Here is an 18,168-nt window from a genome sequence, read left to right as displayed (position 1 = left end):
CTGGGTTATTTAGGCAGGTGTAGGTGGAATCTAAGTGATCAGCAGGATGCGCGGTGAGCCCAGCGTCCTCCTATGCCGCCATCTTCCCTCCCTCCTCCTCCATATCACATTTTTAAAAACTGCTGTCAGATGCATGCACTTGTCCTGAATCAGAGAAGCAAACAGAGCTTTCCAAAGAGTGACCTCCCGCCTCCTAACTCTGACCTTGCATCTTCTCCCAGGATTTGCTGTCAACACGTACTTCTCCTTTGTCCCTTGGGACCACGTCAAGGGATGACTTGAAATCATTTGAACCTTTTCTGGGAATATTTAAAAATCCTTTAGCTCATTAGAAGTTTATGAAACTTCACTTATACCTACAAGAAATCGTTTGTTTCTAAAAGGTCTAAACCTCTCTCATCATGTTGGAGAGGAAAAAGATTTGCCTAAGCAGACTTGGGTAACTACTACCCTTTCAGAAAATTTTCATTAATGAAGACAACTTTCTTTTGAAATTCTCGGTCACCCACCCTGAGGTTACATTAGGCATGAGCAAGGCAGCCACCCTCACAGATCTGAAGTTCTATAGTACTGGACCCTATTTTGTGGGAGTTCTGATTTCACATCTAGTATTTTGGTGTTATTCTTTAGAATCATGTAAAACTTGGGAATCCACAGGTGAAAATTCCCAGGTGATACTCTCAGAATTGTTTGTGGGCCCAGAGACTGTAGAATTTGTATCTAGGAGGCAATTCAGGGACATTTCTTTTTTTTTTTTTTTTAATGTTTGTTTATTTGAAAGAGAGAGAGAGAGAGAGAGAGCACACATGAGAAGGGGAGGGGCAGAGAGAGAGAGAGAGAGAGAGAGACCCAGAATCTGTAGCAGGCTCCAGGCTCTGAGCTGTCAGCACAGAGACCAATTTGGGGCTCAGACTCATGGACTGCGGGATCATGACCTAAGCCAAAGTCGAAGTTGGACGCTTAACCAATTGAGCCAACCAGACGCCTCCAGGGACGCTTCTTAATATGGGGTTGGGTTTGAGAAAAGATGCTGGGTTAAGAGAAGGACCAGCAGAGGTGAAACAGATCCCATGCATCTTCTTCATTTAAAAAAAAAAACAGATGTTTTAATAGTTACCTATTAAAACCCTGTAACCTTCTGTGTCCCCAGAATCATCTCTGTGATTTGTCAGTATGGGGGTGTGTCCCAGAGCATTTGACACAACCTCACCCATCACACATCTTGGTCAGACCAAGATGGAGCCATTACTGATGCTCCTGTTTCTGGCAGATAGAGCCCCAGTAAGTTGAGCAAACAGGCCTAATGGGAGATAATTATGTGAGCAACTTTACCTTTGTCTCCATCTGTTCCTTTAAAGTTGTTCAGTGGGTGTGAAAACATACGCACCTCATGCCTTTTATGGTCATTCTCAGGTCAGTTTCATGGGGGTGGTAAGTCACAGACAGTCTTAATTCACAACTACAAGTGTCGGTCCAAAGTGTGAATCGGTCCACTTTCCTGTGACTTCTTCCCTCCGCACCTTGGGCTGGCTGTGGGCTTGGTGGTCTGCTCTCCTCTCTTTCTCTGGTGTCTCTCCTCCTCCTCCCACTTGCTAATGAAGCTTTAGCCCTCTCCCACCAGGTGGAAGTGGGAAGGGAGAATAAGGAAGTGGGAAAGGGAAGTTCTCTGATGGTTTGGGGCAACACTTAAAACCTGCTCTTTGTGTCACGGACACTTTCAGGAGTTCTCCTTTTGTTTTGTTTTGTTTTGTTTTGTTTTGTTTTGTTTTGTTTTGTTTTTGAGAGAGTGAGCGAGAGTGAGAGATAGAGTGTGAGTGCACATGCAGGCAGGGGAGGGGGCAGGGAGAGAGGGAATGAGAATCTCAAGTGAGCTCCCTGCTGGGTGTGAAGCTAGATCTCAAGACCATGAGATCATGACCTGAGCTGAAATCAAGAGTTGGATGCTCAAATGACTGAGCCACTCAGGTGGTGCCACTTAGGAGTTCTCTTTGCACTTCCTCCTCTACATTTTGTGCCTGTGGACAAGATTCCTTTTTAACCCACAGTTCTTGCCATCACCCCCTCAGACTAATGTTCCTTCTGCCAACTCCATATGCAGTCCCTGGGATTTATTATTTTTTTGCAGCCACGGTCTTCACATTTCTCACCAGGATCCCCAGCTGCAGGGAACATGATTGAGCCCTGAGTTAGCTGGGGTTTCAAGTTGGGAGAGAGGATGGGCTAAAAAATTCTGCATAGCTCTCTCTGAAGAAATTCTTTTCACAAATCCATTCCTCTCCCTCTTCCCCTTCCTCCTCCTCCTCTCCCTCCTCTTCCTTCTTTTCTCTTCCTCTCTGAGGTAAAATTCACATAGCTTAATTAAACATTACTAAATATTTTAAAGTGAACAATTTTATGGCATATACTACAATACTCTCTTAATCTCTAGTCACTTTGTCCTTTTATTAGCTCTTTCTGGGTGACGGTTGCAAAGTTAAACATATTGGTTTATTTAATATTTCCTGGGTAAGTTTGCACATGGTCTGCCCTCTCACTTTTGGAGTTTCACAGTGGTTGTATCTGCTGCCTTAGTGGAAACTTCTAATAACATCTTTTGCACATGGATTATATTCTTAGACCTTATGAAAGCCCTATGAGGTGGGCATTGTCCCTATTTTACAGGTAAGCAAACAGAGAGGAGAAATGGCTTCCCCATGTTATGCTGGCAGTGACAGGAAAGGCCGGGAGTTGAGACCAGTCAGATGTGTCCAGACGCGGCCTGTGTTGTGTCCACCCTGATGTGAAATGGTGGCCACTCTGGCCTCCTTCCCCAGCCTCCTGCGCCCTGGGTCCCTCACCTAGAGAATGACTCTTCTGACCTGGGCTTCACTACAAGGAGTAGTGAGAAGTCTTATCAAGATAAAGCAAGAATATCTATGTCCCATCTTTGATAATGAGCAAGCAGGGGGTCTACCCCAGCGCTCTGCACCTCTAGCCTAGCCTTAACCCCGGGGCCTTTCCTGGTGCTGGATGCAATGAGGAAGTCCTCTGCTAGCACAGTTGGCTGTTGGATTCTGGAGATTAGACCTGTTTAGCCCAGAGACCAGCTCCACATACTGGGTGAAGAGGCAGGGGGCTGAGAACCTGTGCTCCCTTAGGGAGCACAGGCCACAAGTAACCAGTCTGTCAGGCTTTGAGTCACCCTGCCTGTGTGGCTGTGTCACCTGCCTTCTGGTTTAAGCTGCTGGGAGTCTCAAGGTGGGCTTTGAGTGTCTACAGGATGAAAGTCTCTGACATGGCATCCATCTGCCTAGGACTCTGAAGTGGCTGCCAACGAAGGCCAGAGGCTTGGGTCTGGGTCTGGGTCCGACAGTCTGGGGCTGTCAACTTGGGCACTGTTCTCAAGGAGTGGCCCTTGAGCTTCCAACTAATTTGCCTTTTGTGCTTTCTCTTTTCAGGGAACCCAAAAGGTGCGATGCTCACCCATGGGAACGTGGTGGCTGATTTCTCAGGCTTTCTGAAAGTGACAGAGGTGAATAAAGTAGACTTGCTAAAGCAGGTGTCTCTTGAGGACACCCTCAAGCCTCAGAGGTTTTTTTGTTTGCTTTCTTTTTTCTGCTCTGATGTAATCTGAGCTGCCTTTCACAGGCAGGTGTTTCTGTTGTCATTAGTACAATCTGACCTTTATAGATATTTTAACCTCAAACCCTGAAGTGATCCATACCTGAAAAATAGCCAATTTGATTTCTAAAAGTGCTAAGATCCCAGAAAGACCTGTAAAACTCTTTTTCATTTTTAACTGCAAAAAGTGAGATATCTGTGGTTTTTATGTGTACCTGTGTTTAGAAAGTAATCCTTAATTACTTGTTTTTCAAATAGGTCAGGGTTTAATTCAGTCATTTCGTGTTTAAGGACTACTAGAGTCTGGGAAACAATGGCGACTGCTAATGTGTAAGACTGTACTTAAAAAGGTAAATCTAAAATCCAAAAAAAGCTTGATATCTTGGCCTGACAAAAGCATGTTAGCATTTTATAACCGGCTAAGAGAGAAGGACATTTTTCCACAAGTGGTGAGTATCCATGTCTCCTGCAGCTTCCTTAAGGAGAAAGGAATGTTCCTTTTCACTTAAGTTAGGCTTTTTCTCCACAGTGGAGAAAAATCACTGTCTGCGTTCCTGCCAGATGGCATTACGGAGCATATGCACCAAACACTGATAGATTTTGGTAGAAGACTGTAAGAGACTGTTGGTGGCTGAACCCAAGACAGGAGCTGTTTGCCCAGTTCCCAGGGCTTGTCCAGACTCATTCAAAAGCCAGCCTTGGAAGAATAAAGGCCCCTTTGAAAGGGTGGGGGACAGGGAAGTCCAGCAAAGGAGAGCACCCAAGGGTATGTCCTGCTCCTGGGCACAGGCCTTGTGCAGGCACCCCTGGCTGGAGCAGCCCCTGTCCCTGAGATCAGTCCCATCTGTGAGATGTGGGCCAGGGAGGAGGGGTGCAGCAGGGCTCCCTCTTGGCCTCCCCTACAGACCCTGTCCCCAGACCTTGGCTTGTGAGGCCTGGTTTAGCCATCTGTTTGTCCTGGGCTCATACCCCAGCCACAGCTGGTATAGACCCAGGGCTCCCTGGGTCCCTTTTCTGGAAGAAGGACTAGGAAGTGCTGATAAGCCAAGCCCCTTGGACTCCTGGCTCAGGTGGCCCAGGGAGATGGCGAAGTGGGGTCTGGCCCCAGCGGAGACTTCCCTGCGGAGCTCAGCTCTGCTGGTTTATGTGTGCTTCACTGAGCTTTTTGCTTCTGCAGATAACCTAGACCCACTGGCTGCGCCCTAACACTCCGCCTCCTACGCTGCCCTGTCTCCCTCTCCCTCTCTTCTTCTGCGCCTTTCATCTTCCTCTTTCTCTCACACATTTTTTTCTCTCTCTCATCTTGCCTTTCTCTCTCTCTCTCTCTCTGTCTCCTCCCCACCCACCTCCCCATTTCCCTTCCCTTCTTCCTGTTTGCCCCTCCAGGACCATTTTTCTCTGTATTGTTTTATGACTCTCTTGTCGTCTTCCTGTCAGTGTTTTCTTTCCTTTCTGTCTCCCATGCCCGTCACCTGCAGAAAGTGATCTTTCCGAGACAGGACGATGTGCTCATCTCCTTCCTGCCTTTGGCTCACATGTTTGAGAGAGTAATCCAGGTAAGACGCCCACCTGACTGACCGGGCCTTGCCTGGGCTCCTTCTGTTTTCTTACAGAGTCAGTGGGCTCCCACATGTGCGGATGTGCACATTTCCTATTTGCCTTTAGCACACATGTTTGAGAGAATGGTTCAGGTAAGGCCCTGGCTCCAGGGAGGCACATTCTGTGCCCAGAACCCAGAACCCTACCAGAGTGCCACTTGTCACTGGTGCCGTGAAATAGAACTAAACTGCCCTGTCCTCAGACAGGTACCACAGGGGTCCTGGGAGGACTCCAGGGAAGACCCCAGGTCTGCCCTGTCTTCCCTGCGCGTGTAACTCCTCTGAGAGAGGCCCCAGGTGATGGCCTGTGCTCAGAGAGAACTATAGCTTTGCAGAAGTATTTTTACCATTCACACTCTGTGCCATATGGCTCCACTTATGGCCAAGACATTTCCATACCATAACTTCCAAAACTCGCCAACTCCTGGAAAAGAAAACAAGACAGTAAAGTTGGGGAATCAAACTGTCATGATCCCTCGCTCTGGAGATGGGACTGGCATTATGATTGGCCCTGAGATAGGCTTTACAGGAGCGTAGAGGGAGTGGGGGGAGTCCCCATGAGGTAGTGGGAACAAATAATTTTCCACACATGGGTCACTCAAGGGGCCAGCTTATGAATGAGCTATGTCTTCTAAAGCCTCTCCCATCTATCTTGGGGGAGGGCTGGTATATTAGGGCAATGCTTTCCAGCTTTTTAGACATAGATTAGAATGCCATAGTTCATTACTATGAACTAGTTTTGCGACTCTGGGCAAGTCCCTTTACCTCTCTGAGTTTTGCATTCCTCATCTGCAAAATGGAGATATAAATGCTGCCTCACTTATAGGGGTGCTGTGAACATTAAAGAAAGGCACATGCATTAGGCCCCTGGAATATTCCTAACCCCATCAAGAACCATCCAGGACACCTCCCCTTTTGGCCCCCCTCCACCAAACAATACCCAGAGCCAGCGTTAGCATTGTCCCACGGTACTCACAGGCACTGCACACCCTTCCAGAGTTGCTGAGGTGTCCCTGGGGCAGATCCACAGATCTGGATCAGATCTACTGATAGGATGCAGTATAGCTCAGAGACCTGAGACCCCAGGGAGGTCCTTGCCCAGGGCTTGGGAGTTGAGCATGAGGGAGCAGGAACCAGTGAAGTTGGCTGCTCTGGCATCTCCCAAAGACCCAGGATTCCTCCCTGTCTCCTGCTGCTTCACCCCGTGCCTGAGTGGGACTTAGTGGGAAACGGAGGGCACCCCAGACAGCATTCTTAAGTGTCTCATGGCAGAAGCTGGTGCTGGGATAGGCAGTCACGGGCGCCCTCCATGTAGGGCAGAGCTTTGGACTGCAGCCAGGAGTGATCACCCTGAGGGACTCCTCCCTTCCTGTCCTCTCCCTCCAGTCTGTCGTCTACTGCCATGGAGGGCGCGTAGGCTTCTTCCAGGGAGATATCCGTCTCCTCTCAGATGACATGAAGGCTCTGTGCCCCACCATCTTCCCTGTGGTCCCTCGATTACTGAACCGGATGTATGACAAGGTAAGCCCCAGAGGGGGTCTCTAGCCAGGCTGATGTGCTGTGTGTCTGCTTGACTGTACAGGGTCTGAAGCCCCAGGCAGGCTTTCCATGCCTCCTCCCCCAGGTCCTGGAAGTTAACCTCCTTTCTTGTATTCCTTCACTGTCCCCTTCCTTATCCTGTTTTCTTCCCATTCTCCAAAACCCTGTTTGGACAAATTTTTCTTCAGGAATTTCCATCCCTACAATGTGGCCAGACATTGGTAATGTTCACTTTAGCTGGGTGTCACATCCACTGATGTCCTGCAGGGGCAAAATGGAGCTTCTCTTTTGGTTAGTCTGGGCCTTCTTTCTGGGGGGATCTGTCTAGAGGTAGTACATGGGGCCAACAGCTCCTTCCAACTTCTGTTCCTCAGATCTTTAGCCAAGCAGACACACCATTAAAGCGCTGGCTCCTGGAGTTTGCAGCAAAGCGTAAACAGGCTGAGGTCCGAAAGGGAATCATCAGGAATGATAGCATCTGGGACGAACTCTTCTTTAATAAGATTCAGGTAAAAAAACAAACAGTGTTATTATGGAGTGACACCAAAGTGGCCTTATAGAAATATTGGAGAAACCCATTCCAGTGGGCTTATAAAATGATAATTCATGTGCTCATGAAGTCAAAGCTTAAACTACCATTGAAATATTAAAGGACTCATTTTTGTTATTTGGATGTGTGTGATATTTGCCAAAAGGCAACCAGCAAGAAGGACTCCTGGAAAATAGATCTGTTGGTCTTCCCAGGCATTGGGGCAACTTTGTCCTTTTATGGTCAGGTCCATCAGGAGCTTCTGTGGCCCGAAGTTTCTCTTGCCTTTCCCAGTAGCCTTGGCCGTGCTGGCTTCCCAGCAACACTAGGTTCTAGCAAGGTGACCAAGAATCTTCCTTTCCCTTCCTGTTAGCTACATCTTCAACCCCTACCAGTGCAGACTGATCATGAATTACTCACTTCTGTATCCTCATTTAAGTTGTCAAGCTCTGCATTATCCAAAGAATCTATAGCTAATTCATAGCATTACTCGTTTTTTCTTACTACCCTATTTTTAGCTCTAAGAAAATTAATATTTAAACTCTCTTGGCTCAACTTACAGAAACAATTCTTTGTCCTCTGCAGTGCATAGTCAATAGAGCAGAAAACAGTATTGATTTATAAATGAAAAAAGGCTATGCCATTAAGATGGAAGTGGGAAGAAATTGTTCTAAGTAATTGTTTTGGCTGCTGGCAGATGATGGGAGAATGAGAGGAAAGCTGTTCATTTCAAGGAAGGGAGAACCAAAATTACAGAACACTGCCCAGAAAAGTGGCACTTACCTCCAAAGGCAAAGAGAAGTTGGACATTTTGTGGGTCGAGTTGCAAAGCTGATTGGGTTGATTAATTTGTAAGGAGAAGGGACTGAATCTTCAGCTCACATGTTATAAAGCCTCAGGCCTTCTCTTTTAAACCTGACCTAGGGTCAGGTCGGATCCAACTGTTGAATGTTGACCTTGAAAGAGGCCCAGATGGGTTAGATGCCACCTTCAGCAGCCCAGACTGGCAGGTTCTTTTCTCTTCCCACAGGCTAATCTTGGCGGGTGTGTGCGGATGATTGTTACTGGAGCAGCCCCGGCTTCACCAGCAGTCCTGGGATTCCTCCGGGCAGCTCTGGGATGCCAGGTATTGCCTTTATGTGACTTTCCCTAGGGGCAGTGGGATGTGTGTTAAGGCAGAGCAGGGAGCCCACTACACCCTCTACTGTATAGAGGAAGATCCTGGGGGCAAAATTTTAGTGGGACAAAAGCTCCCTCCTCTGAGGATGAAAAAAGGCTCAGTGAAAGCCAGGATGATCTTGTGATATCCTGCAAAGTCCAATTGTATCTACTCTAGGAAAAGGGGTCAGATAAACTACATGTGGATCATCATTGTGCTGGAGAACCCATACCACACCTGCAATAGCATCTCTGAGTTCTCCATCCTGCAAAATATCTCCCAACCCAGAAAAAGACCACTAGAGAGGGGGATCAAAGTTCACTGATGTTTTTTTATTTGATTCAGTAGGTTTTGTCATCTCTAAAATATTCATTTTTTCATTTATCTGTTCAACTAATATTTTCTTAAAGTTTATTTATTTTGAGAGATTGAGAGAGCATGTGTGCGTGCGCATGCTCTGGAGGGGAATATCTAACAGAGTTCAAGTAAAACTTACAGTAGGTTTTAAAATATTTGTCTTTGGGGTGCATAGGTGGCTCAGTCAGTTAAGTGTCCAGCTCTTGATTTCAGCTCAGGTCATGATCTCTTACTGGTTGATGAGTTTGAGACCCACATCTGGCTCTGCACTGACAGTGTGAAGCCTGCTTGGGATTCTCTCTCTCCTCCTTGCTCTGCCCCTCCCCTCCTCACTTTGTATCTCTCTCTCTGTCTTCTTCCAGACATATGCTGACAACTGAATTATGTTACACATAAAATAGAAAATAATAAACCCACGGGCTCCTGGGTGGCTCAGTCAGTTAAGTGTCTGACTTCAGCTCAGGTCATGGTCTCATGGTTGTGGGTTCAAGCCCTGCATCAGGCTGTGCACTGACGGTGCAGAGCCTGCTTGGGATTCTCTCTCTCTTTTCCTCTCTCTGCCCCTCCCTTGCTGGTGCTCTCTGTCTCTCTCAAAATAACTAAATGAACTTAAAAAAAAATTGCCTTTAATACATATCATCCAAATGAAAAATAGAATCAGTAGTTGAAAATAGGTCAGAAATCTTTAACCCAAACCACATAACCTTATCTACTAAGTGTCTGTGGTACAAATCACCCTTCTTCCAAACCAAGTGGTCACACCTGTTGATTGTGTTCCGTTTCACCTGGAGAAACCTACCTCCAAAGCACCTCCCTCCCTCTGTCACCAGCATGGAGCAGCTAGATGCTCAGTGGGAAGTTAGCTGGCTGAAAAGGGAAGGCCATCAGCTGTAGGAGCATGTATACTTACAGTGTGGTTTTGTTTTCCATTTGAAGGTTTATGAAGGCTATGGCCAAACTGAGTGCACGGCTGGATGTACCTTCACCACGCCTGGGGACTGGACCTCAGGTAGGATGGCCTGTAGGTATGGGAGGGACTCATGGGGCACTGCTGAGTTAAAAACAGCAAGATCTTAAAAAGTGACAGAAAAAGAAGAAACGAACTGATGGTGATTATGTCTGGGTTGTGGCATTATGGATGTCGTTCTTTTTGTAACATGTTTTAGTATTCTCCAAGTATGTTTTGTATTTTCCTATTTCTTTTATAGAGAACTAGAAGTCATTTTAAAAAAGTAGTACATGACAGAATACGATTCCAGGTAGAAAAATGCTTTCAATATCAGTCAGTATCAGTATATTGGATTTTGCAGGTTCTGAATACCACACAGCCTTGGTTGTGGTTGTTTTATAACAATTTTTTAATGTTTATTTATTATTTTTGAGAGCAAGAGAGACAGAGTGTGAGCAGGGGAGGGGCCGAGAGTGAGAGAGGGGGAGAGAGAGAGAGAGAGAGTGAGAGAGAGAGAGAGAGAGAGAGAGAGAGAGAGAGAGAATCTGAAACAGGCTCCAGGCTCTGAGCTGTCAGCACAGAGCCTGACATGGGGCTCATACTCACAGACTGCGAAATCATTACCTGAGCTAAAGTTGGATGCTTAACCAACTGAGCCACCCAGGCGGCCCTGGTTGTGGTTGTTTTAGAATGAAGTAAGTAGGCTATGAATTGGATATTATTTACTAAAGAAAGGCAAGTTCATAGTGGATAGAGCACTATTTCTTTTTTTTTTTTAATGCTTATTTTACTTTTGAGAGAGAGAGAGAAAGAGACAGAGACAGAGTGTGAGTGGGCAAGGGGCAGAGAGAGGGAGACACAGAATCTAAAGCAGGCTGCAGGCTCTGAGCTGTCAGCACAGAGCCAAACGCGAGGCTCAAACTCATGAACTGTGAGATCATGACCTGAGCTGAAGTTGGATGCTTTACCTACTGAGCCATCCAGGTGCCCCAAGAGCACTATTTCTTAAAGGGCCATTTCTGAGGCTCTTTGGGAACTGGGGTGTCCTATGATGTTAATGTCTGGAAGAAAACAGCAACTTCAGGAAGGAGCAGCCCCTTTCCACGCCCTCATTCTGAAGAGATTCACTTCTCAAGGCAAGGAGGAAGCAGTAGGTAGCCCATGTATTGCCCATCACCAAATTTAAACCAAACACTGGAAGAATCTGAAAAGCACGGAACAAAAGAATCCTTGAGGATACCAACTTTCTCCAGGAGCCTGGAGCCACTCTTCATCCTTAAGTTTGCCCAATTACAAACCAGAAAACTTAGGGTGATGCACATGGAAAAGAAATATGCACAGTAATGTAATGCTATTTTCAGAACACCTTGAGGCAGTCAGCAGAAACATGATAGGTGGATTCCAAATTGAAATCATATCTGGCCACATCACGGACAGAAGCATTTTTGTCCACGTTTTATCTCTTCACACTCTAGTTGAATAAAGCCTGTCTTATGTATAAATTCTTTGATCTCTCTATTGCTGGAAAATTTACTGTAAGTACTGTTTTCTGAGATCCTGGAACAGTAGCTCTTTTCTTATTGTTGCCATCATATTTCCTGATCACTCACACATCCCTTTCTTTCTGAACACTCTCTTCCCTCTTAATGTCATCTTATACATTTTCCTATGTAAGATTTTTGAGGTATTTGCCTTTTTAAATCATATTTACTGCAAAAAGCTGCAAAGATATTGAGTATGAGAGGATAGATATCTTTGCACAGTATTGTAAAAGTTGGCAGCCTGTCATTTAAAAGAGAAACCAGAGTGTCAGCCTCATTTTTCATCTACGTGGCTCACTTTTCTTTCAGGACCTTGGCCAGCACCTGCTTAAAAATCCTCTACCTTGCCAGTGACTTGTGTTAACAACCACAGTTACTAGAAAATGACTTAGATGTAATTTTGTGGTTGGAGTATATATGACCAACAACATTTGAAGTCGTATCTTTCAGGGATGAGTTACCTCATCCTTGTCTCCGATTCCTTTGTTACTCAAAGTTTTATGTGTGGACCAGAAGGATCAGTATCACCTTGGTGTCATAAGGGACATAGATACTTAGGCCTTGAGGCGCCTGGGTGGCGCAGTCGGTTAAGCATCCGACTTCAGCCAGGTCACGATCTCGCGGTCTGTGAGTTCAAGCCCCGTGTCGGGCTCTGGGCTGATAGCTCGGAACCTGGAGCCTGTTTCCGATTCTGTGTCTCCCTCTCTCTCTGCCCCTCCCCCGTTCATGCTCTGTCTCTCTCTGTCCCAAAAATAAATTAAAAAAAACCGTTGAAGATACTTAGGCCTCATCAGAGTCTGTATTTTAACAAGATTTCTAGATGATTACTATGCACATTAATCAATAGTCTGGTGACTGGAGGAAAAGTGATGATGACTATATATTATCCAAAAACCAAGGGTCTCACAATGGGAAAAATGTTGAATATGGGCACTATTGTAAAAGGTCCTGATAGTGTGGTTGGTGTGGGTATGAACCCCCTACAGACTCTATTCAGGTTGGTGCTGGGCCAGGTGTGCCTGTCTAGCTTTTTAAGACTCAGATGTAAAACAGACCTAACAGAGATTGGCCTGTCCTTTCTCCAGACCTTTTTTTTTTTTTTTTTTTATCATCAGTGCTTGCCTGTGACAAATGCTCATCTAAAGGTATATTGCTTTTCTGGATTGTGTGGGTGGCTCAGTCGGTTAAGCATCCAACTTCAGCTCAGGTTATGATCTCGCAATTCACGAGTTGGAGCCCCACGTCAGGCTCTGTACTGATAGCTCACAGCCTGGAGCCTGCTTCGGATTCTGTGTTTCCCTCTATCTCTCTGCCCCTCCCCCACTCGTAGTCTGTGTCCCCCTCTCTCTCTTAAAAATAAATAAAACATGTAAAATTAAATAAATAAAGATATATTGCTTTCCTTCCATAATTCCCCACTTTGACCACTGGAGGGGTTCTACATGGCATGGAGCATCTTCAGTGCTGAAATGGATCTGAACACTGACAAATGCCATATTGCTTTGGTGTTGTAGGGCATGTAGGGGCACCTCTGCCCTGCAATCATATCAAGCTCGTCGATGTCGAGGAACTGAACTATTGGACCTACAAAGGAGAGGGAGAGGTAAACTTAGGACTTTAGCTGTGCATGTCTGTGGATGCCACATAGAGTGAGTGAAAGGGAATTATTTTTCTTTCACCTTACATGTAAAGTCACTTTAAATTACTGATTTATTTGACTCTGTTTAATTCAGCATTTCCTCTCCTATTTATGAAGCAACCAACCCCCAAGGTTGGGACTGGGCTGGTCTAAATCAAGACTTGAAATTCCCAAACTTTTTTTTTTTTAATTCATTTTTTTTTTCCTAACTGACTTGGCCTGTTACTATGTTTCTGTCCCAGCAGAAACAGTACCACTTGCAGCTAGGCCAGAAGGGGTAGGTAGTGCAGGCCTGTCCTTGTTTACCGTATGGGAGTAGATGAGAAAGCTGACTGCCTAGTCATGAAGAAGAGGGCTCAAGCATGTCTGGGGAATTAGCCAGTCATCAATACCTGAGGAGACCCCATCCAGTGTCACAAAGCAGCATATGGGAGCATAAAGGGAGGGAGGGAAGGAGGCCTGGGATGGCCAGGACAGGGAGAAGAGATGGCAAGGACAGAACATGGTGTTTAAGAGAAGCAGGAGACGGGTGACAATCTGCTGGCAGCTGCTCCTGTCCTCTCTCTCTGCCACTGCATTCTCCTCAGTGCATTTCCTGAGGAATAGGATACCTTATTCTATGTGTGTCTCACACCAGCCTCCCTTCAGGACCCCTCATGCTGTGGGCTGACAGAAACCTGGTGTTTGTCCCCACAGATATGTGTGAGAGGACCAAATGTGTTCAAAGGTTACTTGAAAGATCCAGACAGGACAAAAGAGGCCCTGGACAGTGACGGCTGGCTTCATACTGGGGACATTGGGAAATGGCTGCCGGTGCGTATGTTTGCAACCATGGCTCCTCATACATGCTGGTGTTGCGAGGGTGTGTAATCTGGTTCACTTCGGAGGCAAAAGTCTTCTCCTTACCTGCCCTGACAATTAGCCATTCAGGAACTGAATTAGCCATTCGGGGATTGGGAGGTTCTTCCTTACCTTGCCCCCAAAAGCTTTCTTGTCCATCCTCCTGATAAAGGGGATAGAGATCTTTATGGGAGGGTAGAGCTGGAGTTTAAGATCCACTCCCTACCTTATCTCTTTCTCTGATACAGATCAGACAGTGCTGTGGAATCCAGTGGGTGGAGTGCAAGACACAGGGAGTTCATAGCCCTGGGAGGTCTGAGAAAGGCAGGGCCCAGGAGCCCACAGATGCTGGCCCCTAGCCAAGAGGTTGCACCGAGCAGTGAGAAAAGCTTGGAACTGGGTGGGAGGGTATCTGAGTTCCTTTGGCTCCGTCAGCAGTTGCTCTGAGGCCTTTTCCCGAAGTCTCATCCCTCTCGGGGGCCACAGACTTTTTTGTGGAGTAAAAGAGTAAGGCTACATGACATTCTTTGGCTGTGACGCAGCCAGACCCAGTTGTTGGGCCTCATTTTGGCATTTGTAAAGTGGGGATAATGACACTGCTTACCTCTACCGTTGTTGTGAGGAACAAATGAGTTACACCTGCAGAGCAGTTAATACAATGCCTGGTGCACGGGACATATTTAGATAAAAACTGTGACCAGGAAAAGGCTCTGTCACTGGAACCAAGAGCCTCTCCCCTGATGCAGGCGACCCCACAAATCTCCCCTGTGTCTTTGGGAAGTTGCTAAGGTTTAGGGTGGCCATTCAGAAACGAGTTTGTTGGGCACATGAATGATGCTGAGCCCTGCAGTGGTCCTCTGGGCTGGTGAGCCGATTTGCCCCTGCTTGAACTGAGAAACCCTCATTCCTGTAGCAGACATGGAAGTATACCGTATATGTACACTGGGCCAGGGACTCTGCTCAGAGGAAAGATGCATCTTTAGACAGTTCACAGGCCAATATGATGGGCATAAGCTGAGGGCCATGCTCACCTGGGGAGAGGCAGAGGTGGACAAGCACCTGCTGGAGTCTTCAGATGTGAGTCATGTTCTGAGGAGAGAGGAGAGAGTGAGGACGGTAAGAGCAGAAGTAAGAGCGCATGCTGAGTAGACAGACACTGGAGGTGTGAGGTAGGTGATTCTAACTGAGGCCCCCCAGGTGTGGAGGAGGGGGCCCAGAAGGGCAGCAGGATCCTGCAGGCCGGCTAAGGGGGGATTGTCCCATCAGCTCAGGAAGCTTGGGCTCAGGGCCCCTCACTTACAAAGGTAACTTCCAAGCCTCTGCCCTTCGTTTCATCTTATTTTTCTGAAAGAAGGAGGACCCTCAAGTATGGAAACTGCTTGAAGCTCCACAGAACCTTGGATCTGCTCCTGACTCCCTATAATTTGGATGCAACCACCCACCTTGCAGGGTGTTATAAGAAGCAAGTAAACTAATTCATGTGGAGACCTAGTGTTGTGATTCCACTAAGAGCCTAAGACAGCAGGCAGGCGGTCTGGAGGAGTCCATTTTTTAAAAATTATTGTTGTTTTGAAATAGTATTAGAGAGATTAAAGAAAAGAGATAAACTTCTGATGCAGAAAGACTTAATTCAAATCCTGGTTTCCCTACTTTCAAGCTGTGTGACTTTGGAGGAATTAACTAACCTCTCTCATCCTCACTTTCATCATCTGTAAAATGGAGGTGATGACAACCAGCTGAGGGGATGCCAGGAGGGCCAAAGAAACCAGTATAGGGAAAGTGCCTAAGGTCCAGCCTGGGTTTTGAACGACACAGAATCGGTTGGCTTTTTCTTTTCTGGAGAGATTGCTCTGCTTTGGCTAATCAAACAGATAGAGGGGAGGGACAGAGTGTATGCAGAAGCCCGGCCAGGAAGTGGTTTTGATGGGAGAAGGAGGGGGTGTGAGAGGGATTTATGATTGAGGACAATGAGCCTGACTGTTAGAAGTCCCAGGAGAGGCAAATAGCAAGGCCATCTCCCAAGTTTGGGGCATGGGGGCTGGGACAGGCATGAGGAAGACAGAGATGGGCTTCCTTAGTGGCCTGTTTGTGCAGGGCAAACGGTCTGGTTTCTGAAGCATTCTGAGTGTTAGGTTCTGGGCCTGCAATTCAGTGAAGAAGTTTGGCTGGATGGTTAGGCAGAAGTGGGAATGGCCAATGAATGAAGAAATAAATGGGGGTTATTTCAAGTAACATTGTCAGTGGAGGTAAGGAGGGTTGAGCCAAAGAAAGAGACCCACCTCTTCACCTGAGAAACTCAAAGAGGTTGAATAGAGTCAGTGAGGTGGGGGGAAGAGGGGTTCTAGAAGCCAGGGCCACAAGCACTCACTGACCAAGGGGTGGCCTGCCTGCTGCAGAGGCCCTGGAATGGTGAGGACTCCTGATGCATCTTGTCTGTCAGGTAGGAGCCTCCACCAGGCTATGCTGTAGGCTGGGCAAGGGAGAGGCCACTCTTTGGGAGTAGAGGCAGTAACTGGGCAGAGAAGCCTAGGCTTTGTTTGAAGGAGTGAATTTGAAGATGGTGGTGAGAAAAGGGACAGTTGGAGCAAGGGCCTGGGTGAGAGGGGAGCCAGGATACAGGTAGATGGGCCTCCTGAGGACGGGGACACCTGTTGTTGGGCATGAGGGTGGCAGGCATGGGAACAGAGAGTTGGGGGAGGGAGGTAAGTGCTGAGGGTGGGCACTCAGGGTCCAGCAGATCTTGAAAAGCATCAACCTGTGGTGCAGGGTGGCCCTCTCCAGCCACACAGGGGACATGTAAGAGCAGAGACCTCAGATGAAGGAGCAGATCCAGGTGGGGTTTGCAGGGTGGGATGGGACAGGGGTGAGGGGCTATGGCACCATTGAGTCAGGGGTTTAGGCTCAAGAATGCTATCTTTTCACGAAGCTGTTTGTCCAACTCCACAGGCAGGAACTCTTAAAATTATTGATCGGAAAAAGCACATATTTAAACTTGCTCAGGGCGAATATATTGCACCCGAGAAGATTGAGAACATCTACATACGGAGTGAGCCTGTGGCACAAATCTTTGTTCACGGGAACAGCTTAAAGGTGAGTCTCCTGTGCTTCAGCCCTTCCGCATGTACTGGGCCTGCTGAAAAATCTAGAGTTATTTGGGAATAATTTCATAAATCTTTGGTACTTGATTACAGTGGTAAACATTAATTTCCAGTCAGACACTGATATTCTCCTACGTATTAGATCATGAGAGAAAATTCTTTTTAAAAAAAAAAATAAATGTTTATTCATTTTTGAGAGAGAGAGCATGAGCTGGAGAGAGGCAGAGAAATGTGAGATCATGACCTGAACTGAAGTCGTATGCTGAACTGACTGAGCCACACAGGTGCCCCATAATTGCTTTTTTAAGATGTTTATTTATTTATTTTGAGAGTGAGAGATCAGGGGAAGGGCAAAGAGGGAAAGAGAAATCCAAGCAGGCTTTTCGCTGTCAGTGCAGAGCCCAACATGGGGCTCCATCCCATGAACCACAAGATCATGACCTGAGCTGAAATCAACAGTTGGTTGATTAACCAACTGAGACACCCAAGTGCCCCGAGAGAAAACTGCTTTTAAATGAGAAGTCTTACTTGCTTATAGTTTGATAAATTGCAATTAGGTAAATAAGCTGCTTGAAATAGTAGTAATGAACATTCCCATTACTTTTAACTTAGGCTCCACCTACTTCCAAGAGGGATTTTGAGGTAAGATGCCAAAGCAGGATTCAGGGTTTCTGCTGTTTAGATTTTGAAATATGCAAATGAACTTTACAGACAAATGGGTACAGTATTGCAAATAATGGTAATGATGATAACATAGCTTAATATATTGGTTCAGTATATTAAACTATTATGTTAACATAGTTTGGGATTAAATTATTTGCAGAAGATTTATATTTATTCTCCTTTCAGCATCATTTACACTTGAAGTCAGCAAGATCACTGTGAACATATTCTGTGCTATCATTGCATTTATATAAACAACTATTATTAAATTATTTTTTAAGACAATGCCCTTAAAAATTAAAATGGAATTCTTCATGACTGGGGACCATATCAATAAAACATTTTCAAACTGGTGAGAAACCCTGAGAAATACATGTGTTTTGGTTCATAGAATTTTTTGAATGGCATCCTAAAGGTGTTCTCATTTAAGATGAGCATGAAATTATCTCATGGTTCGTGAATTCAAGCTTTGCATTAGTCTCTGTGCTGACAGCATGGAGCCCCCTTGAGATTCTCTCTCTCCTCTCTCTCTGCCCCTCCACTGTTCTCTCTCTCTCTCTCTCTCCCTCTCAAAAAAAAGAAAAAAGATTGGCATGAGAATCAGATACATGTAGGTCTAACTTTACTGATTCTTAATCACATTAAGCTTATCCTTT

General features: G+C 46.2%; 1 protein-coding gene across 4 annotated transcripts in view; it reads left to right on the top strand.

Annotated features, from left to right (window-relative positions):
- ACSL6 (acyl-CoA synthetase long chain family member 6) overlaps positions 1 to 18,168 on the top strand; it is a 65,968-nt gene that overhangs the window by 35,221 nt on the left and 12,579 nt on the right. For 3 of the 4 annotated variants that reach the window (XM_040444410.1, XM_040444412.1, XM_040444413.1), the window contains 9 exons: positions 3,438 to 3,511; positions 5,079 to 5,156; positions 6,585 to 6,719; positions 7,112 to 7,246; positions 8,297 to 8,392; positions 9,719 to 9,791; positions 12,787 to 12,875; positions 13,608 to 13,724; positions 16,698 to 16,841. In XM_040444410.1, the coding sequence (XP_040300344.1) occupies positions 3,438 to 3,511; positions 5,079 to 5,156; positions 6,585 to 6,719; positions 7,112 to 7,246; positions 8,297 to 8,392; positions 9,719 to 9,791; positions 12,787 to 12,875; positions 13,608 to 13,724; positions 16,698 to 16,841 (941 nt within the window). Of the gene's footprint in view, positions 1 to 3,437; positions 3,512 to 5,078; positions 5,157 to 5,213; positions 5,292 to 6,584; positions 6,720 to 7,111; positions 7,247 to 8,296; positions 8,393 to 9,718; positions 9,792 to 12,786; positions 12,876 to 13,607; positions 13,725 to 16,697; positions 16,842 to 18,168 lie in introns of all 4 variants that reach the window. The other variant, XM_040444411.1, reaches the window with a different exon arrangement.

This window comes from Herpailurus yagouaroundi, unplaced genomic scaffold (assembly GCF_014898765.1).
Source record: "Herpailurus yagouaroundi ecotype Mexico unplaced genomic scaffold, PumYag 192, whole genome shotgun sequence".
Lineage (NCBI taxonomy): Eukaryota > Metazoa > Chordata > Mammalia > Carnivora > Felidae > Herpailurus > Herpailurus yagouaroundi.
Note: the sequence above shows the minus strand (reverse complement) of the source record. Positions and strands in the feature narration are given on the sequence as shown.